The 22,800-nt window shown below is 43.5% G+C and overlaps 1 protein-coding gene and 1 long non-coding RNA gene across 6 annotated transcripts; one reads left to right on the top strand and one right to left on the bottom strand.

The window, feature by feature from the left end:
- Window positions 1-1,655: 1,655 nt before the first annotated feature.
- TMBIM6 (transmembrane BAX inhibitor motif containing 6) lies at window positions 1,656-20,572 on the bottom strand. 4 transcript variants are annotated; one of them, XM_021091116.2, is made up of 10 exons: window positions 19,747-20,281; window positions 11,692-11,779; window positions 10,919-11,027; window positions 8,273-8,393; window positions 6,904-6,952; window positions 6,703-6,800; window positions 6,437-6,516; window positions 5,826-5,926; window positions 5,060-5,135; window positions 1,656-3,728 (listed from the first exon to the last, which is right to left on the bottom strand). In XM_021091116.2, exons 2-10 carry the CDS (start codon window positions 11,745-11,747, stop codon window positions 3,705-3,707), a joined length of 714 nt encoding a protein of 237 aa, XP_020946775.1. In that variant the 5' UTR covers window positions 11,748-11,779; window positions 19,747-20,281; the 3' UTR covers window positions 1,656-3,704.
- On the top strand, window positions 19,852-21,672 carry LOC146403173 (uncharacterized). Of its 2 annotated transcripts, none has more exons than XR_014803226.1 (2): window positions 19,852-20,283; window positions 20,674-21,672. It is a non-coding gene; the product is annotated as an uncharacterized LOC146403173 (long non-coding RNA). The 2 variants fall into 2 exon arrangements; XR_014803225.1 differs by having other exon boundaries at window positions 19,881-20,283; window positions 20,460-21,672.
- Window positions 21,673-22,800: the final 1,128 nt, after the last annotated feature.

Here is a 22,800-nt window from a genome sequence, read left to right as displayed (position 1 = left end):
GGCCAGGAGGAGCCTCTTTAGATTAGCCCCTGAGTCCCCCCCCCCTTTTTTTTTTAATGATTTTTATTTTTTTCCGTCACAGTTTGCTGAGTCCTTTTGAATTAGACTACAATAGTCACCTTTGATCGCTTCTTTGCTTTCTGGCATAACACTGTGTTCCTGGGGTCCCCTTTGTGCTTTTAGTGGGTTAAGAACTGGACTAGTATCATTTCTCCAAGGAGCTCTGCTTCTAGTGAGCAGTGACACCACAATCTGGGCATTAGTGTGTAACTGCCTGTCAACGAGCCCCTTTTCTTTCACCTGTGAGGTGACAGCGCAAATCTGATTACTCCCTCCCTCGCTCAAAGCCCTTCAGAGCACCCTGCCGCCGTTGGGACAAAGCCAGCTCCTTTGCATCACCCATCAGGCCCTCAGTTACTGTTTACCCACTCCTTCTCATTTCCTACTAGTCCCCCTGCCTTAAAATTTACAACCCAGCAAACCCTCTTCTGCGCTGAGCACTCTGCACTCCTGTGCCTTTTTTCCTACTAATCTCTTGACCTGAAAACACCCACTCTCACCACTGCCTTTAACCTCGTCACCCATCCCACTTGACTCAGCCTTGACATTTCACCTTAGTTCAAGCGTCATCTCCAACACACTTTTCCCTGAACCACGGGCAAGGCTGTGCCTCACTGTTGTTCTGTGGCCCTGTGTTTATGTGTAAGGACTTAATGTCTGCATGTAGCTTTTCTGTGCTGCTCAGCTGTGAGGACTGAAAAGCAGTAACTGCCTTACTCATCTCAACTCCAGCAGGGAGCACGTTGCTGGTGCCCCGTGGACACCCCATCTGACGTCCTGCCGAGGCAGGACAGACCGCCTCTTTTCCCAACACAGACATCTTTCTACTTCAGCCACCCACCTTGGCCACGCTGGCTCAGCCTGCACGTCTGCCAAGACCAGGTCATGCTCTTGTGTGTCATGAATGGTGGGCTGGTGGGGAGACTGCAAGGAAACTCTCTCTGACTCTGGTTACAAAGATTGGGGGTGGGGAGATTTTGCTGAAACACCTCCCATTTCCTGCTCCACCTCAGCTGGAGCCTGGCCAGGAGCCAGAGTAACAGGAAGGGGTTTACAAGGCGCGTGACAATCAGAGGGGGAGTGTGCCAGAACGAGGAACCTGACCAAAGCGAACTTGGGGTTATAATTGCAGCGTATAAACACTGTGAGGACAAGGATTTTTGTATTCTCACTGATGATTCCTAGCATCAAGAATAGGTTCTGACCCAGTGGGTGACCACAGATACTTGCAGAATGAGTGGACTAAGATGCTTTTTTTCACCATGCATCCCCAAATGTCGCAGCTTGGTTGGAGGCTGGAAGCAACTACACATGCCCATACCAGGGACACCCTACAATAAAGGCTGGGGTAGGGGGAAGACCAGAAAAAGGCAGGGGCTCTGTATGGGACAGAAATTTCCAACATTTGTGGCAAGCTGGGGCTACACAGTGGGAGGCCAAAGGCGGGGAGCGGGGAGGGGGGTCGTCTCTGTTTCCAACATACCCAGAGCAGAAACTTGACCCTGCCCCATCCCTAAGAATAAGTCAGACAGCAGCCCAACCCCACGTTCGGCTGTGGCCTTGATTTTCACACACACACACACACACACACCATGAAAGGTTAAGGAATTTTCTTTATTTTTTACAAATTAAGACTATGTAGATTTCATATATTTCTGAATCAAAAACACCTTTGTCTTCACAGTATGAGTTAGAGAATGCAGCCTGAGCTGAAAACCAAGGAACTAGAAAAGAAAGTAATAATTACAGTGATTACTGTATTAAAAACCTGTTAGGCATTTTCTTTAAAAGTAGTTTTTTTTTTTTTTTAATATCTTGTCATTCTTGGCACTGTTTCTAAAGAAAAACTCCTTTATCCCAAGCAAAAAAAAAGCACAAGATGTGGAGTTTGGCTTCAAGAGATGTAACTCAGATTCTCAGGCCTAGCAGAGAATTGACAACTTTATGGAGAGTTGCTACTGGGGGTTGACTGGGAAGGAAATCCCTTTTAGTAAATTCTCAAGCCACAGGCTGGAGAGAGCAGCTCAATCAAAGGGCAGCATCCTCTGCAGAAGTGAGCCATTCGGGGTGGCAAGCCCCTCCAGGAAGCCACGTCGCCTGGGACCCGAACTATTTCATGGGGTGGCACAGTGATGTGGTTAGCTGTGAACCAGAAGCCAATGGGTCCAACTGTTTTGTGTACTGGTTGTGAACAGGGAAAGCCAAAAATGGTGAAGCAATGAAAATTCCCATGGCTCAGTCCCCCTTATGCTGAAGCCCTGCAAGAAGCCAGAGCCACAAGCGCTCCTGAGGCTGCTCGCTCTTCTGTGCCTGGCTCTTCTATGCTTGCAACAGTGGCAGCTCACAGGGAAGGACTGGGGATTCCCATTAGCACTGCCCCACCCCCCACCCCGCGGCTTCCTTGCAAACACAAAGCTGTAGAAAATCAGAAGTCTTGCAGGTTGGGTCACCTGGCCCCTGCCTGAAGAAGCCTGCGGATTCCTAGAGAACAGGTGAACAGACCAAAAACTAAAGTGCATCTATAAACAGACATCTATCTACTGCCCCAAGTCTCGGGCCTGACACTATTAGTGCCCAGATGGGATAAGACAAAAATACACCCAAGGACTTTTGAATGCTGCTTCCCCAGTCATCACAGCCCATCCCACTGGTCTGAACAAAGATCCACTCAGCAGAGATTTTGTTCTCCTCTGCCCCAAACAGGTCCTTATCTTGGTTTGTCTGGCAGGATTTGTTATAATTACCCTAGAGACTCAGCCAATCCCCTGCTCTGTCCTTCCTCTCCAGGGACCCTTAATCATAGCCGCCTGGTAGAGGCCACTCAGTAACTAAGGTGATAATCAATGAAAAAAAAAAAACCAGGGGAATTTGGGAATTCTACAATATATCTTGCCATACATAATCAGCCTTCATAAATGCCTGACAAGAATTAGTCTTCCCTTTGTGCTGAAATCCTCCCACCCCACAAATGTAAAGCAGGCAGGTTCCCTGCGGGTGAGACAAGGGACGGGAAGGGAACACACAATCCACACTCCTTTTGTGACAGCAGGGCAGAAAGGTGTCTTTGCCAGACCAGCAGCAACTCCGGCAGCTCAGAGGAAGCAAAGCATCCATGGGAAGAGGCTTTTCATTTTCCTTGTAGGGGTTGACAGCTCAGATATCACGAGCCTGAGTTAACAATGGGATCAGCAAACTTCTTTCCCAGGGAACCCACACTGCCTAGTCCCACAGGAACTGCGCACAAACCAAACAATGCTGAGGAAGGAAGGGCCGCGGCGGCTCTACCAAACGGTTTAAGTCCACTTGATGAAGCTCGGTGGAAAAACGGACTCCTGGCGTTTGCTTCCTCTGCAGATCCCGTTCCTCACCTCGGTGGGCTGGCTGCCTGAGCAGAGGAAGACACTAGGCATGGGGCTGACAGAAAAGGGAGCGGGGACGAACCCCAGGAACACGAAGCCAAACTCCAAACTATAGTCTGCTAATCAGTTTTTTGATCAAAAAAGTCAAAATAGAGAAAACCACAAAGTACAAAAGCTTTTCTGATGCTTTTCATTATCACAGAACACGCCACCTGTAATGTGTGCAAAGAGGAAATGAGGGGCGGAGGGAGAGGAGGTCAAACTGGGGAAGGCTGGATGGTCAATTCACTTCTTCTCTTTCTTCTTGTCCTAGAAATGGAGGGAAATTTCCAGTTAGCTCCTGGTACTGACATTTAAGCCAATACCTGACTTCCTTTAGTTAGAGACTGGAAGGGAGCAGGACAATAAAAAGGAAGGAGAAATGCCCCTTCAGTGTAGGAGCCACTGGTGGGCAGGCCCCCACGGTGCCCCGGACCTGACAAGAACAAAGGTTAAGCAGCTGCCCCCACTCGGACCTCACCAGTACCTGGGCCCCCTGACCCCTGCTGGCTACTCACAACCAGTGAAGGCTGCCGACTGGCAGTCTACCCTAGAAGAACTAGAGGCCAAGAGCAAGCCGAGATCAACTTTCCACTAGGCCTGAGAAGTAATAAGCATAAATCCTGAGCATAAACCAACATTCAGAATCCTCTGGTCCCGTGGAACTCTTTATTGCCCAGGGTGGAGGCCCAGTGCACTCTGACATGAATACAAGGGAGGTGTGCTGACTGAAACGGGGGGACCTGCTTGGTGCTCAGCCCAACCATGGCACAGATGACCATCAACCCCACCGAGTCCTGTTTCCACCACCACTGCACTGTCCCCCGTTCCATCACCGCTTCTGTAAAGAGAAGCCTGGGCCTCCATTTGTTCCTCTACTACCAGAGAGAATGATGTTGGCCACTCATTGATCCTACGCAGAATATGCCTCTACCAAAAAAAATTAAGACCAGTGAATGGGTAAAATTGGTCTACTTCTGAAATCTATTTACAAAAGCTGGCTGTCAATATTATACAAATCCTCTAGGATATCTTTTTGAATCACAACTATCTTTGCAGCCTTCAATTTTTTTATTTTATTTTTTTTTTTTGCTTTTTAGGGCTGCATCTGTGGCATATGGAGGTTCCCAGGCTAGGGGTTGAAAAGGGAGCTGTAGCTGCCAGCCACAGCTACAGTAACTCGGGATCCGAGCCACATCTGTGACTTACACCACAGCTCACAGCAATGCCGGATCCTTAATCCTCTGAACAAGGCCAGGAATTGAACCTGCAACCTCTTGGTTACTAGTCAGATTCATTTCCACTACGCCACAAGGGGAACTTCTCAAATTCTTCATATAATAGATTGTTTCTTGCTGCTCCTGAAGCTATTTCCCTTTTGATACTAATCTCAGAGATTAGCTTTTTTTTTTTTTTTTTTTTTAAAAAGGATTGTTTTTACTTGCTTCTTTTTCTCCAACGGCTGAAGATTTATGGTTTAACTCTTACTCAGTGGCCTGCCTCACAGTCACCCTGGACCCACCCAGAGTGTGAGCAAACTCTCAAGTTTGAAGTGCTGAGCTCATGAGCCAGTCTTTCACCTTTGGGTGGTACTGACTAACCTTCTCATTCATAGCCAGAATCATCATGAGTTTTCTGAAGAGAGTAACAAAGTCTAAGAAGAGGTCAACACAGTGCCTGCAAGAGAAGAACCAGGTTATACAATGCACTTCCTACTTTGCTTTACCCACAAGCCCACAAAGGTGCAAAACATAAACCCCCACCCCAACCCCACGAGTCAGCTTCACCAGCGCTCCACCACCAACTAAGCACAGCTCTAGTGTCTGAGATCTCTTGAAACTCAGCAAAGCCATATAGCACAGAGGAAAGAAAATTTAGACTCTGCAGCGGCCCAAGCGTGAACCCCTGAGTTACCACCTAACTAGTTAGAAGACTGAGAGGATTACTACATGTGAAAAAGTGTATGCATATCTTCTCACTGTTAAAGGTTTAAAGAATACAATGATATAAAGAGTAAAAGGTGGAAAGATCCCTTTCCCTCTCCTCGGCCTAGAGGTAACCACTATTCAAAGTATTGATAATTAAATATATACTTATTAGTCCAATTTTTAAAAATGCGATCTCTTTTAGGAATTGAGGGAGACGATGCTATGGGGTGCATAGCTCCATAACCACGGATATTCGATCATGGACACCCTGACACCCTGAAGGCTGGTCTCGAACACCAGCCAGTGCCCTCTGGTCCACTCTTTTTCCTACCGATGTGGAAACAAAGTGAGTAAGACAAAGGATCATCCCAGAGATTCAGAAAAGAGACGCGGAATGGAAGAGTATGCCTCACCCTTCAGACTCAGTTTTTGAACTCACCAGATATAATCTTTATCTCCATTTTCAGCCTTTTCAATAATGAGTTGAGTATCAAACAGGACAAAGCCACACATGACCACCAGCCCCACATACAGGTTTGCCTAGCAAAAGAAGAATAAGACGAACTTACCATATGGTCCATATGGTAGACACCGTAGGGAGAAAAACAGCCATACCTCTTTCTGGCCCTGGGCCGCTTGAAAGTACGTCAAATGCTAACCCAACCGACGAGAACATTCACGGGAACAGACGCCTACAGTGAAGACCATACATACACTTCCCCAGGCACTTTTTTTTTTTGCAGGGGGGGGGGATCACTGGGAGAGCTTCAGTCATTTTAACAAGGAGCCACTGTTGGAACTGGCTTTAGAAAGATGATCTCTGAGCAAGTCATCTTCTCCATTGCAATGCCCAACCCCGGTTCAATCTGTACTTTCACCGCTACCTGTAGCAGAAGACTCCATCCTGGAAGGGTTTGTGGAAAGGCTTCAAGAGCACTGCCCAACAATAATGAGAATTCTGGAGGATTCTTAGTCTATCTTGCTTTAGAGGATTAAGCAAGAAAACGTGTGAGGTCAATGGCTACCGGCAAGTTCTATGCAAAGTCTCACCTGGAAAAGCCAAATGGATCCAAAGAAAAGGTTCCCCAGGGAAGACAAGACCATCAGGCTCATGGCTGACATCAAGATACCTGTGAGAGATAACAAAAAGCCATCTTGAGAAAAGCCAAAGCAAGGTAAAGCAATCCCATTAAGGCCATTCCTTATTTCCCCTCAAAATGAAGGCTTTCCAATTCAACCCAAGAGTAGGGAAAGGGTCCTAGTGAGAATTCTGGCTGAAGCAGAGAACCTCCCTCTGTTTCCCAATCCACACGTACCTCCCAGAAAGAGGTAGCTACGGCGCCTGGCATAGAGCGCGCTCAGGGTGAAGCAGGTGAAGATCATTGCCGTGCCCATGAAGGCGGTGGGAAGGATGCTGTTAAAGGAAAAGACCATTATATCAAGGGCTACAGGTACATCACCTAGATTTCGAAGGTATATTCCTAAAGGGAGAAAGAAGACACTACTAACAGAGTTACCTGGGGTTAATGGCAATGCACAAGTCCAGTGCAGGGCCGAGGCCAACTCCTAGAAAACAAAAAGCCCCAGGATACGGTATTACCACCAATTCTTGAAGAGGACCCTTATCCACAACCATCAATAGTGTGGGATGTCGACAGTCCTAGGAAAAAACAATAAAACTATGGAGTCTGTTCCCATCGTAGCTCAGCAATAATGAGCCCAACTAGTATCCATGAGGATGAGAGATTACAAATAATGAAGCAGGCATGTCAAACATCTTTGAGCTAAACCGTAAGACTGCACAACTCTGAAGAGCGGTGATGTGTGACGGTCATGTGAGCCAGATCAGGAATTAACAACAGAAAAAAGGAGAGCAGGTAATGTGGCCACCAACCTGTAGTCAGAGACTGACCCCCTTTGTAGCGGAAAACGCTGGACCAGTTCTGCAGGTGCACACTTGCCAAGAGGAGGGTGCAGCGGCAACCGGTTCCAGCTCCATCACTTCCTCTACTCTGGCTATTCCTACTCCTTCTGAGAATCCCGCCCCTTTAATTCCTTCAAAAACAAGATTTCCCTGATCTAAACATCTTAATCTCTAAATCCCTTCCTTTCTATCATTTCTTCAACACTGTACAGATTAGACACACTCAGAATGACTTGTACTAACTTAAATGTTGCTTTGCAGGTATTTTTATTATGTAGCTTGAGACCTGTTTTCCTTCATAATTCTAGAAGAGCTGTGCTTTTTTAATTCTGTTCTTGAGAATCAGCAAAGTGCCCTGCAGGAATGGATCTCAATGTATGGCTTTAATTTAACTGTCAGCAAGATTCAGAACAGAGGCTCCTATTAGCAGCGTGAGTCCAACTAAGCAGATTCCTGGGCCTAGTTTAGTCCCACATCACCATTAACAAGTTATGCTACCTAAGCTCTTGAACTTCATTCATTCGCACACAAATGCTGATTTTTGGATGTAAAAGCAGAAGTCACAGTCACTAGTAACAAAGCTCTGGAGAGAGAAGCAAGATGCATCTGTATAAAACAAGGAAGCAAACAGGGGAACTATACCCAATATTTTGTAATAACCAATAAAGGGGAAGAATCTGAAAAAAAAAAAAAGATATAATGTATGTATAACTGAATATCACTTTGCTATACACCTGAAACTAACAAAACATTGTAAATGAACTATACTTCAATTTTAAGATTTAAAATAAACAACTCAGGATCCAAAAAATTAGAACAAAATACAAGGCACACTCACAAACAAATAGGATAGATAGTACTGTGTGCCAGCTGGGAATAAATACCTATCTTGGGCCTTAGTCTAAAGAGATACTAAAAACACAGTTTCCAGCCCTCAAAATTAGACCAATCCCCTCACATACCTGTAAGGAAAGCAAATCCAGCAAGAAGTCCCAGTCTTTTTTGCTCAGTTTCATGGCTATGAGGTGTTGCCATCAGCCAAATCATCAACCCCAGGGAGCCCAAGGCAGACAGCAGGCCAGCCTGTCAGAGTCAGAGTCAACAATGAAATAATTGAAAGTATCAAATTTATTCTGCAGGGGACTTATTGAGTTCAAATATGCATGTGAACTTCCTCCTATTTGCTTCTAACCTGAGGCAGTGGAAAGGCAGTGAGAACTGGGGAGAGAAGCCAGAAGGCTTTAAAGGCAGGGTTAGGACCATGGTGGATGCCAGGGGCAGTCCATCAACTGTTACTACCAAGGCAAACTGTGAGTCTTGCTCAAGAAATAGAAAAGATGAATCAAAGTGACAAGTGCTTGAAGCACATTCCAATCTGTAGAACAAATAGAAACAACCCTTTTGATCACTTTAAAACACACATATACACAAATACACAGAGAAAAACTGAATGACTGTGTTCCCCTCTACCTAATTCATGTTTAAGCCTAAACCCCAATGTTACGGTATTTAGAGGTGGGGTCATAAGGGTGGAAGCTTCATGGAAATTAGTGACCTTATAAAAGAGATCCCAGAGAGCTCCCTTGTCCCTTCTACCATGTGGGGACACAGGAGAAGATGGCCATTCACAGAGGAACCAGGCCCTCAACCACACAACAAATCTGCCAGCGCCTTGATCTTGGACGTCCCAGCCTTCCAAAGTGTGAGAAGTATTTGTTGTTTCAGCCACCCAGTCTATGGTATTCTGTTATGGAGGCCTGAATGAACGGAGGCTGAGTGAGAACAAAACCATTGTTAACAGTTATTTCAGGGTGATGGAGTTCTATATTTCTTCCTCATCAGTCCGTTTTTCAAATCCTCTACAATGACATGCATTAATTTTGTGAGGAAGGAAAAAAAATCTTAAAAAAAAAAATTTTTTTTAAGCAAGTAGGAAAAGTTCCAGGCATTAGAAAGAGAGGGAAATCATTAAGGATGTATGTAGACACCAGAGTTCCTTCTTGCCTTTTTTTTTTTTTTTTTTTTGCCTCACCCACAAAAGTGGAAGTTCCTGGGCCAGGGGCTGAACCTGCACCACAGCAGCGACCCAAGACACCACAGTGACAATGCTGGATCCTTAACCTGCTGTGCCACAAGAGAACTCTCTTTCCTGATTTTAAAGAGAGAGCCATATGCGTTTTTCACAGTAGAAAACTCTTTATGCTCTATAAAGTCACTGTGAGCAATGAATTAGTAAATGCAGAACAAATGCTTCCGAAGGAAATAAAGGTTTGAGTTCTTTCGAGCCTCTTGTCATAACATTTTCATCAACTGATAATACATAACCTTGTTTTATATGTTTTCTGTTTAAAGATACTTTTATACTGCTGACTCATTAACACGAACTCATGTTCACTGGAACTATAATCCATGCCTGAACAAAGCTTAACACACATATTTTCTCCATAAGGCACATCACGGGCTTGCACTGAGCAATATCAGACAGCACTTTAGCCCCTTGCCTGGAGCCATCTTAAACATCAAAATCACCAACAAAAATTATAAAAATGCAAAAAATGCCGCACTAAACGGACTGTGAAAAGAACACTTGTTAACAGTTTGAGAATTTGAAATAAGGCAGTGTTGCCTTGTCCAACCTCAGCTAGAACATGATGCAATGTACAATCTGAATATTTTTACTGCTGTGTACGGTTGCAAATGTCTGCAAAATCACAATGAGGACTGATTTTAGATTACAAATGAATTTTGGCCAGTAGGTAAATTCACAAATACGGAATCCATGAATAATAAGGATGACTGTATTACACTATATTACTTAAAAAAACAAACAAAACACAACCAGACACCAAAGGGCTTTGTTTGCCTAGAAGGTAGAATACGTTTTAGTCTAAACCTGAGGAAGTAAAGCCTTATCTTTGAATGTCTAAAATAATTTTTCATACACATGCTGCCAGGAGATGCCTGAGCACAGGGATGGTTCCCCTCAGCAGTGGCAAATGCCAGCACAGGTACACCTGTGTACTTACAATAATAAGGACACTCTAAAAGGGACAAGTCTTAGTGAGAGCTTCAAATTTTTGGTTATTCTTCAACCATCCCTTTTATTGCGCTAGCCAAACTCAAATTCTCCCTCAGCACAGGAAAATGAGCTGTTGGTTTTCATTCAACCACACAAATATAAGTCTATCAAAGGAAAAAATGGGCCACATCTTTAAAGGTCTCAACCCTGTCTCTCCAGATAATTAAGCACACAATCAGTGTTTTGTATCCAAGTACTCTACAGTCATTTAGGCAAAAAAGAGGAAGATTGGAAGAAAAAAGGCTACTGTGTGGAACCACCCCAGCATGCATGTCAAACCCCTACTCAGTGGGTGGGGGTCTTGTATGTCAGCAGCACACCAGTGACAGGGTCAAGACATCCTGTTTTTAGTTGCCAGAAAAATTAAATGGCCCTGCATGTCCTGATTTACCAGTTGGCTTTGGCTGGGTTCAGATTCCAAAATACTGAAAAGGATTAAGGAGGGGCAAAGGTTTGTACCACCCTACGGAGCTAGCTTCTTCCTAATGCAATTTGTGCCATAGCAACTAAAAGAGAAAACTGCTCTTACCTGAATGAAACGGGTGACCACATGGACATAGGCCCCCGCAGCCGCCACAAACATACAAAGGGCAAAACTGGCATAGACCTTCTTCAGGTGCTGCTGTGTCGAGGGGGTTCTAGGAAAGAATGTTAATAATGGCCATCACTCTGGAATCAATCTCATCTCTAAGCGAAGAATAATTTCCCTTCTTCCAAGGGAATATGTGAAAGTTATAATTAAAAAAAAAAAAAACAACAAAATGCTTTAAAAATTGGGTAATAAACAGAAAATCTGAAATGTTGAGGAAGAGCCCAAAGCCCAAAATATGAACAATCAGTACCCAAACTAAAATAACTAAATGGCTTTTCAGTGACCACACAGCAGCCCTTAAAATGTAGGTGCTTTTGGAGTTCCCATTGTGGTGCAGTGGAAATGAATCCAACTAGGAACCATGAGGTTGTGGGTTCGATCTTTGGCCAAGCTCAGTGGGTTAAGGATCCAGCATTACCGTGAACCGTGGTGTAGGTTGCAGATGCGGCTCAGATCCTGCGTGGCTGTGGCTGTGGTGTAGGCCAGCAGCTATAGTTCCAATTCAACCCCTAGCCTGGGAACCTCCATATGCCATGGGTGTGGCCCTAAAAAGAAAAAAAAAAAAAAAAAAAAAAGTAGGTGCTTTTATCAGATCCTCCGGATTTTAGTAAAGTTAATGTTAGTTTATACATACAAAAGTTAATACATTAGGAAAAGAAAACAAAACAAGATGTGAAAGAAAATGTAATAAGGAAGGTCAAAGCACTTACATGTGGGAAAACTTTAAGAGGGCATCAAAGTTGATCTTCCGATCAAATATATTCATGATGCTAGCGTCTGTGGGACACAGCCTCCACTCTGTGGAATCAAGGATAGAAAAAAATTATTTTAAAAGATACAAAGAAATACAAAATTACAAAAAACTTTCTTACGAAAAACAGCAATATACAACCTTGGAAAAATGAAAGTTATCTAAAATCCCACTGCCCCAACACCACCATTTTCTTTTCTTTCTTTTTTTTTTTTGTCTTTTTGTTTTTTTAGAGCCACACCCGAGGCGTATGGAAGTTCCCAGGCTAGGAGTCTAATCAGAGCTGTAGCCACTGACCTAGGCCAGAGCCACAGCAACACCAGATCTGAGCCTCATCTGCGACCCACACCACAGCTCACAGCAACGCTGGATCCTTAACCCAGTGAGCGAGGCCAGGGATCGAACCCGAAACCTCATAGTTCCTAGTCAGATTCGTTTCCACTGCACCACGATGGGAACTCCCCCATTTTCATTTTTTAATACTTCCTTCTAGAATGAATTTGCAAGCATACTCAACCATTTTAAAGGGGACAGAAGTGTCTCACTAAACTATTTCATTAATAGCATTTGGATTCTATTCTTTCAGAAAGTAACCTGCTCCTTTGAAAGACAGTTTGTTTCTTTGAGAAATTCTCAATTAGCAATCTAGTTAAAGGGAGCATAAAGCAGTCCTACTGGAACATAAAACAATTTATGTCACTGCTTCAAGATGCCAGAAAATTTCCTCAGCAAAAGCACAGAGGCTTAAAGATAAAAAAGAAAAACTAGAAATCTGGGTCTGGCACCAAGGCTTGCATTTTAAAAATACACATTTAAAAACTTTCCAGCTAATGCATTTTAAACTGAAAGGGATCCACAATTTTAAAAAGAGGAAAGTTCTTCCATGACAAAGGAATTTGTGCAGAACCTTTCTTACAGAAGAGTTGGAATAGTACAAGGAATCTCTGCATACTTCACTCAGATTTCCTAAATGTTAACGTTTCACTCTATCTGCTTTTTCCCCTCCTCTCTATATAGCAATGTACAGAGACTTAAAAATATTTTTTTCCTAACCATGCATGACACAATGCCACTTTACACCTAAACACTTTAATATGCATATCCTGAAAACAATGATCAAAAAGCAGCAAAGTAACAATGATGTAATGCTTATCTGATCTGCAGACCTTATTCAGAACTTAACAACTATCCCAAATGTCAGAAAACTGAACTATACCCAGATTACATTACATCTATACCATAAAGTCAGGATCTTAAATTCTGCTCCCTCCCCTATCTCACATGCAATCCTAAAAAAACACATTCAACCTACAGACTCAAGATCTAATCAAGAGCTTTCATCTTTCCTAAATATCAATCCTCCAGGTTCTCATTAGACCCATAATACCCAATCATTTCAAATCAACCAAAAGGGAGGAAGCGGACAGGATTAAAACACAGAAAGCAAATTGTGTGAAAGACAAGCGAGGAGTTCCCGTTGTGGCGCAGTGGGTTAAGGATGGGGGTGGGGAGACAAGCCAACTACTCATATCCATTCTATCAGCACTGAGCCCAACGATTGACAGCATTAATCCAGGCAATAAAAATTAAAATCCCAAAACGGACTTCCTTAGGAATCCTGGGCCAGTGGAAAGATGGCATCCTTAGAGTTCACAAGCTATTTGTTTCCCTGAGGCTCTCTCACGAATGAAACAATTACAATGGCTGGCTGGCTTTATCTGATTTCCTCTTTCCTTTCTTACCTGCATCCCTTACTCACCCCAACTCTACTGCTAGTTTTGTTCTTAAGGATGGAAATAGTGAGAAGCTGCAGAACCTACTGAGGCTGCCTCTCTCACCTCTAAGTCACAGGGCTCTGAGCTCTCTTGATCTAGATGGTGCAATTATTGCAGGCTGTTGCACGGCCAAGCACAGCCTTCCATAACCATGATGAATAAGTCCTCTAGAGAATACACCTTACAGGATGGCAGAATCCAGCACCTGGAAAGTGTCTTTGTTTAAAACTTCCATTAACAGCCCTAATGACATCCCTAGACAGCACTGAAGCAACCTTCAGAGCCAAGTTTCTCAGTATTCACAACCAAGCTAGAGTGTCTCTTGCTTCCAGTTTCAAGAGTTAAAGTGGGGGCAGGTCAGCTCCTCAAATATCCTGAGGATTATTAGTCAGAAAGGGGCAACACTCTGTAACCAAACCCTACTAAGTGGAAACTGTGGGAGGGGAGAATGGCAGAAACTTCCCCTTCCCACTGTGCGCTCTGGCTATCAAAGGTTGTGGGGGCAGGGAGGGAAGTGCCAAATACGAATTTCTTCATGATTTAGGGGCTTGTGATTTACAATCATTTAAAAATTAATCAAATAAAACCAGTTTTCCAACATTATGACCAACTCTAAAATTCAAGTGAAATACGTAACCACCGAACTTTCTAGATGCAAAAGTACACAGCAATTTTAGTAGAAACTTTATGGGAAAAAAATGCAATGAAGTATACATTTAACAAACTGATTGATTGATTGATTGTCTTTTTAGGGCCGAACCCACAGCACATGGAGGTTCCCAGACTAGGAGTCAAATCCGAGCTGCAGCTGCCAGCCTATACCACAGCCACAGCAACACGGGATCTGAGATGCATCTGCCACCTACACACAGCTCACAGCAACACTGGATCCTTAACCTGCACACAGCTCATGGCAACACCGGATCCTTAAACCCGAGCGAGGCCAGGGATCGAACCTGCATCCTCATGGATGCTTGTCAGATTCGTTTCCGCCGAGCCACGACAGGAACTTCTATTTATTTGACATGATTTGTAATTTATTTCAGAAGTGTTAAAATTAGCAGGGAAGGAGCTTAGGTTTTAGAATCAAGGAAATAAATGACAGTTTGCTCTTGGTCTGTTCCAAATAGATAAGAACCAATATATGGGGAAGTAATGAGTTAAAACTGTTCTTGCAAGTTTTGCCAGATAGACTAAACTTACCAGTTTTCTATCTGAGCCTCAACTACTTGTGCTCAGAAGCTGCACAGAAAAGATATCTACATTTCAATGGTTCATATGCAAACTCAGCTGAACAAGATTAAATTGCATCCGTAACTCAAAAATAGCAGCTCCCATATCCAAAGTATTTTCAGTCCCAGGAATAGTCAGCTCTCAACAGGGCTTGAAGTGTCAAAACCATCAACGAAGTAACTTAGCTAACATTCCAGAGGGGCCCCAATAGTTAAATAAAAACCTTTGTTTAAAAAGAAAGTAAATTAAAATGATAAACTTTAGCAGTTCCTTTGCAGGGCAGAGAGTTAAGGATCTGGCATTGTCACTGCAGCAGCCAGGGTTTGATCCTTGGCCTGGGACTTCCACATGCAGCAGGCATAGCCAAAAATATAAAAAATAAACTTTACATTATGCATATTTTACCACGATAAAGGAAAAAAAGTACAAGTTACTAAAAAATTACTCAATATAGAAGTCCCCCTAACAGACATCAAAGCCCATTACAAAATGGATACCAGCACTGGTCTATCCTGAACCCTAACTCATACACAATTCTATACACAAATCGAAATCAAGGAGGAGGACAATGCCTCTGAGGCTCCTGGGAAAATCTGCCTGCATTGCATTTGTAAAGGAGAAGTATATGTTCAGGTGTTAATCATAACCAAATTCCTTTAATTTAGTTCAGAGCCTCATTTTATGCTTTCATCCTTAGAAAGGCAGAATGGCAAAACTTGTCAGTCTGTCAAAATCTGTCACGCATGAACTGCTAATGCTTTGTTGGAAGTGTCACCATCTGTGGTTCTCCAGGCCAGCCTCCTCTGCCAGAGCCACTCAAAAACAAAACAAAAAACTTACTGCATAACTTTACGAAGAAAGAAAAACTTAAACACACTGTTTTGACTCCAGTATTCCGAGGGTCTGCCTTTTAGGAGGAAGAGATGGCAGGGGCAGGTAGGAGAGTCTCATCAATGAACATCTATGTCTTAAATATTATTAAGTCTCTTGTTTTGCTTTAGGAGTCTTTCTTACCCTTGTCCTAAAACAAAATATTATTATCAAGGGCCAAGCCTTAAATGAAAAAAAAAAACCCAATTCTCCTCAACCTTATTCTAATACCTATTAAGTACAAAGCATATGAAACAGAGCCAAGTAGCCAAAAGCTATGCAAAACAATCATCCATTTAGTATTCATTAAAACAAAAAAAAATCCTTTTCTTAGAAAAAGAAAAGCTTGTGAACTGGAGGCAGCACAGAAGCTGCCTCAGTGTACACAATTAAACAACATTACACTAACAAGTCAAAGAAACATTGTTCACAAATTAAACATTTAGTTGTGAATTACAGGATTCTTCATTCCTGCTATAGTATTTTAACCATCTTGAATCCTGTTCCCACATATCCAAAAGGGAACAATTTGGAGTTCCCGCTGTGGTGCATTGCAAATGAATCCGACTCGTAACCAAGAGGGTGAGGGTTCTATCCCTGGCCTCACTCAGTGGGTTAAGGATCTGGCGTTGCTGTGAGCTGTGGTGTAGGCCGGCAGCTGTAGCTCCAATTAGAACCCTAGCCTGGGAATCTCCCTATGGCATGAGTTTGGTCCTAAAAACCAAAAAGAACAAACAAAAAAAAAAGGGGGGGGGGAAACAAACTGATATGAAAGAAGAAAAATCCCATGTGGTTAAAAAAAGTGGGAGATCGTAATTTTTCAGCAATTTTCCCTACTAAACGTTTTCAGACTCTCTACAACCATGTTCCTATCATACAGTTAAGAACATGGGCTGCTGCTCTTTGAACCCTGGCAATTTCATTAGCTGTGTGATGCAGCAAGTTTCCGGCACTTAATCTCGCTGTGCTTCAGTTTCCTCATTTGTAAAATTGTAACACATAATATTCCCTATTTCATAGACAGGAGGACCAAGTGAGATAATACAAAATAAAGGACTTAGACTAGTGCTTCATACATGCAACCAGCTCAATATATTAACCATTGTCATTACTGGTATAACTCATTACTCTCATGCCCTCAGTGCATGATTTTGCCTTTTAAAGGTCTGGTGTTAGAAGATATTTATCACAGGCCTAATTTACATATGCTTTCAACCATTAACTCATAGCTGGCTATATCCTGAAGGCTTAATATTTACCCAAATGAGAGTTAAATTAAATGGGGGGAGGTGTCCTAAGAATATTATAAACTAGAATTTAAAGGAACTTGGTAAATTTCATCACTGATTAAAATGACTTTTGTTTAAATGGTTTGTCTCTCCTCTGGTACGTTTACCCTGTACCTCCCATCCCCCAGGCCCACAAAAGTGTTTTGAGACAGTCTAATAACCACTAAATGATAATCTGATGGGGTAGAGAAGCAATGGAGCAAACATTTACTTATTAGCTTGATGCTTTCCTTGCCATCTCTAGGAAGTAGGTCAATTTGGTTTCAGGAAAGCCAAGGAATTAATTCTATTTCAACCAGGGCTGTGCTTCGCTCATCCTAGATTTGGACTTTAGATGTCCCAGCCTATCCCTTAACTTGAACCAAAATCTCTGGATTAGCTAACACTGGATCTCTAGGGGGTTGCCTCAGAATGAAAACTGGTAATGAGATGGAATGCCTACTGCCTTCAATAAATTATTTTTTTGCACCAAACTCTGACACTACCGAACCCCCTTCCCTATAAGAACAACTGTTTGACAGGTCCTGGTGTCCTAAATACATAATCATCCTCCAGTATAAACCAGCAATCCCTCCCCAATAACATGAGATTTAGCCCAAATGAGAGCATGGATAGATTAGGACAGAGAGTACAACCATTCAAGCCTCACTCTTGAAGCTCCTTTCAAGTGTTTCGGATTCCAGTTAATTACATTTCATTGTAAGCACCCTGAGAGAAGAGCTTGCATCTGATTCATCCCATTATCCCCCACACTTAGGCACATCCAGAAGTCTCCATAGTAAATCTAGACTCCATCTAACCAAGTGTTGCAACCACAAATCCACATTCCCCAGATGGCTCAGAGAGGAACCTACTCGAAAGGGTCAATCAAGTGGCCCCCAAAGCTAATCTCTACAGTCTTTCTCTACTTGGTTTAAACACTGTTTTTGGAAAACAAAAATGTATATGATACAAAAGCTACTCCATGAAATTTGGTTAGAAACTCTAGAGGGAAACAGTGTGGAGTTTAAGATACTTGTACCAGATTCTACAGCCAAGTCAAAGTAGCAAAGGAAAATTTAGCAGGTAGAGCATCATGGGAATATTCAGTGTTTTCCCAGAGGAGACTAATACCCTTGGGTAGTTTATGAAATAAAGTGAAACACTTCAGGCCAGCAATAGTACCATCTCTAACAACACCACTGACTACATTCATATAAAATTTTACAACTTTCAAAGTGTTTTATTATATACATTATCCCCTTTGATCATCACACCAATCCATGAAGAAAGGGCATGATTAGTACCACTTTAAAGAATAAAGTGAAAGTTCAAAAATACAGTGTCATAGTGGCATAAGCACTGGCTCTGGAGCCACAAGTCCTGCCATGTTCTACCACATAACTTTGGGAAAATCATTTTACCTAAGGACAGCGAGGCTTCCTCATCTGTAATATAACGATGATTAATTAAAACCTGCACTACCAAGCTTACTGAATGTCAGTAAGAAAATCTGTGTGGTGCTCCAGTGGTTAGGATTCAGCACTTGCACTGCTGTGGCCAGGGTTCAATACCTGGTCTGGGAACTGAGATCCCACATTAAGCCACTGCAGACCGCAGCCAGAAAAAAAAAAAGAAAATTGTGCAAGATTATTATACAGTGCCAAATATTTTATGATGGACATTAAATGGACGGTAGTACCAACCAACATGAGAAAGTTAAGCATGAGAGCCAGAACCAGCTTAGCAGCCTTCTGATCTCCAACGCCTGGTGGGTGCTCTTTCTATTACACCCTACAGTGGAAAAGCAAGTTTTCCTTAAGGCAGTTTCAGCTACAGGTCAAGAGAAATCTTAACAACAACAAATATACGCTGATTCCTATTATACTTTTTTCTGTACTTTTCATCATTTCTACAGCAAGCATGAACCATATGCATATTTAGAAAAAAACTCAGAAATGCTAAGTATCTGGATTAATTTTATTCTTTAGGAAGGTGAGAATGCAGTGGATCAATAATGGGGAAAGGAGAAAGGAAGAAAGAGGGTACTAAGCCATGTTTCCACAATAAGATGAATAAGAAAATTCTGAATCCAAACTAGAGACTGCACTTTCTCAAGGATTCAACTATTCTGACCCCACCCCGAAGGAAAACGGCAGAAAATCTAAATGCCAAGATATTCTTGAAGCCAGAACAACAATAAAACATCCCAGACAAGGACGAGTAAGAAAACACCAGAGAGTAAATTTAATACATAACTAAGCATGTTTGCAGAAGCCGTAAGAAATGTGGTTAGGCAACTCTGATCTTTCTTGAACTAAATTCTTAAAACTACATATTTGACCAAAAGATAAACTTGAATAAGTATCAAAAAGTAACTAGACTATCCAATATTCTGTAATAGCCTACTTGGGAAAAGGATCTGACAAAAAATGGGTATGTGTATATGTATGACTGACTCACTTTGTTGTACAGTAGAAATTATCACATTAAAATCAACTATAATTCGATAAAACTTTTTAAAAAAGTAACTAGAAAAGCCCATTCGCCATTAACCTTTAACCTGAAATCTTTGTTTCAAGTACAGTCAGCTCTTCCACCAGGTTACAGTCATTAGTTAACTATTGCTAAAACAGAGTCTCAAGTTCAGAAAGGTTTTTGTTGTTGTTTGGTCGATGAAAGGTTGATGGGGCAAGCAATGTAACCTGGCTGGCACGGGGCTGCAATTCCTCACTTAACAAACACACGAAAATACCACAGCTCCAGCAAGTAGGTCCAAGAAACCGCCCAACAACGCCTTTCCTGACCGGACTTTGGGAAAGACGCCGCCCACGGGGCTCAGGACCAGCAAAGCCAAGGCCACCTCACCTGTCCAAAGGTAACCAATCAGACCAGAGCGGGGCCGTCCAGCGGGCCTGGCAAGCCAGGCCTAGCCCGGGTCTCTCCTCACCTCCCGCCTCTGCTGTTGGCTTCAAAGTAACGAAGGAGCCTAGCATGTCACAGAGGAGTGTGACATCATCCACTCCGCCGTGACAGGGCAGCTTGCCGGACCAGGCCCTCCTGAGTCCCGGCCCCCACCGCTCACCCAGAGGCGGCCCAGCCAGAGGACCCCCAGCAGGCCAGCGATCTGTCGGGAGCGGCGGGGATGACCACAAACCCGTGAGGTTTCGCTTTCATTCTCCCCGGAAGAAAGGCGCAGGGGACGTGCCCTGAATTAAGGGGGTCGAAGCTGGGCCTGGGCCAAAGAGCCTCCGAGTCTACACTTGGCGGAGGAGGAGGAAAGACGCGGACTAAGGGGGAAGCAATTCCGGCCAAAAAAGGCCCTTAGCCAGCGCTCCCCAGCCGACTGAGCGCCTCGACACCCCCAAAGACCCAGCAGACTCGCCCCGCCCCTCCCCCACTCCGGTACAGTTGCGCCTGCGCGGTACTAGTTCCCCAACTCCTCCCCTCCCAGCCTAGCTTTCCGGAGTCCCGCCGCCCAGCAGGGCCCAGTTCCTCCAGGGTGCGGTCCGTCTGAAAACGGAAACTACTCCCACTCTTGCTCAAGAAGTAACTAATCCCCTTTCCATTTCTCAATCCAGGCTTGCGCAGTCCTAGCTTCAGACGTACCTTCTAACCCGCTTCTCAAGAGCTCACACAGCTCCTCTAACACCGGATGTGCTTCTGACTCTCCCAGGGTCCGCTCCAGACTCTTTACCTTGCGTCCGCCCCTCGAGGGAAGCCCCGCCCCCGAGTTCCGCTTGAGGCCAGTCCTGATTGGCCATGGTTGCTCTTCTGCCTTTCTGTTGGCTGTAGGTGCATAAACAACGGCTGCTTACTTCAGAGCCATTTGCTTAACGCCCTTGTCGATCAAGACTCTGGCAGCCAAACAGCGCGTAGCAAAAGACCTCCGCCTTCTTCCAGCATAGTAAGGCAGGGTCGTAGTCCGAAGTCGCCTCTAGTGGACAAAGAGAAGAGGGGAGGCCCCACCCAAGGCATAAGGCAAGTAATGCAGCCTCCACCACAAGCGATGGAATAGCTCTGCAAAGTCCTGGGATTTGGGTTTTATGCTTGTCGTAGAATGCTAAAAGGGGAAAGAGATTCAGAGAACACATAGAAAAGCATTCTCATAGGGAATGCTTCACGGTAAATTCTCAATTTACCGTGAACCTTGTGAAGCTTAAACTTCAGAACATCTTTGAAGGCTCAGAGAATTTCTCAGGAACGGGGGGAGGAGGAATTAGCAGCCCCAGTCCTGCATCAGACGAATGTACTCCTGGAGGTCACCCTCTTGGCCCAGATTGTGGTCCTGGAGTCGTGGGCGGGGCCAGTGGGCTGCCACCTCCTCATCCACTTTGCTCTGGGGAAGGCGGTAGTAGTGGGGTGAGTAGGGCAGCTATCTGGCTGAGCTGCCCCAGCAGCTCTGAGGAAACTAAGCCAAGGGAGAAAAAGGGCTGGAGCGCCTTGGGACGTGTCTCCAAGAAGCAACACTTACAGAAGAACTGAGAGTAAGGAGTTGTGAAGCTGCTTAAAAAACGTTTCTACACTGTCAAATTTTTTTTCCAAAACTTTTTTGCTAATTTATCTAACATCTCTATATAAATAATACAGCATGGTCATACGAAGAGGCAAAGCGTATGCAGCCAAAAAAAAAAAAAAAAAGAAAAAAGAGCTTATAGTGGTTAACAGGCAGTTAATAATAATGTGGTTTTGTGGGGTTGTGTGATATTTGTATTTTGTCAGCATTTTAAAATCTGTAATGGATCACTATTAAAAAAATTTTCAATTTTAAAAATTAAAAATTTTTTAAAACCTGTAATGTTTTATTTTCTTACTCTAAATACTGATTTTATTACATAATTTTGTATTCTTTTTCTTAAATACAGCCATACAACTGTAGATGTTTCCAGCTGCACAAAACAGCAAATGAGGAAACAAGACCATGGACAGAAAAGGTTCTGGCAAAATAAGGGAAGAAATTTAGACTAAGCATTTGATCAAATCAAAATGCAGGATTCAAGAAACTGCTTTCTAGATGGATAGACTAGCCATCTTTTCCATAAAGAATACAAATGTGCAGGGTATGATTCCCAGTACACATTCAGATCTGCAGTAAACATTTTTCTGTAGTGCAATCTAGTGTTTACTAGTGCAATCTAGTGTTTACTCTGAATCTTCCACTGGAGTGGGAGAAAATATATCATCAGTCTTCCTTGAGGTGTTTCTCCCTACTCTACCCTAATTTCTGCCACATTTCTGAGGCTAAAGTGTTTGAGAACAGGGCCTGTCTGGTTCCTGGTCATCAGTTCACATGGGCTGTGAACTGGTTTTTTACCTTGGTACTGGTATGGCCCTTTTCACGTACAGCAGTAGCTATTTCCACACCATACTTAAGGCACAAGAAACTGTTTGTCAACCTGTATTGAATTCTCCACCTAGAACAAGAGGTTGCTAAGAATTTGGCCGTACAGTGTTGACTGAAATAGGTTATTCATTCATTGATGACAGATTACACCGTTTCTGACTCAGGGTCTCTTGTGAGGTTGCAGTGAGATGTCGGCCCAGGATCCAGTCATCCAAAGGCTTGACTGGAGCTAGAGGAGTTACTTCCAAGGTATGGCTGACAATTTGGTGCTGGCTGTTGGTAGGAAGCCTTAGGTCCTCTCCAGATGGGCTCCTCCAGAGGGCTGTTTGAATGTCCTCACAGCATGAGGATTAGCTTAATCCAGAGTGAGCAATCCCAGTGGCAGAGAGAACTAGATGGAAGCTCTTTTTACAACTCATCCTCATAAGTTGCATAGCAATCACTTCCTTACAATAATACCCTTATTCCCAAACCCCTGACCTGGTTCCTGTGCCTCAGAGGGCCTCATGGTTTGAGGGCCTTCTTGGAAATTTTCTAAGTCTCCCTTATGTACATATAACAAACCTAGGCCATCAAAG

This window comes from Sus scrofa, chromosome 5, assembly GCF_054392235.1.
Source record: "Sus scrofa isolate SSC_HxYL_T2T_F1_AM1 chromosome 5, Sscrofa_HxYL_maternal_Yorkshire_Landrace_v2.0, whole genome shotgun sequence".
Lineage (NCBI taxonomy): Eukaryota > Metazoa > Chordata > Mammalia > Artiodactyla > Suidae > Sus > Sus scrofa.
The sequence above is the reverse complement of the archived record's forward strand: the minus strand, read 5'-3'. Positions and strand labels throughout refer to the sequence as shown.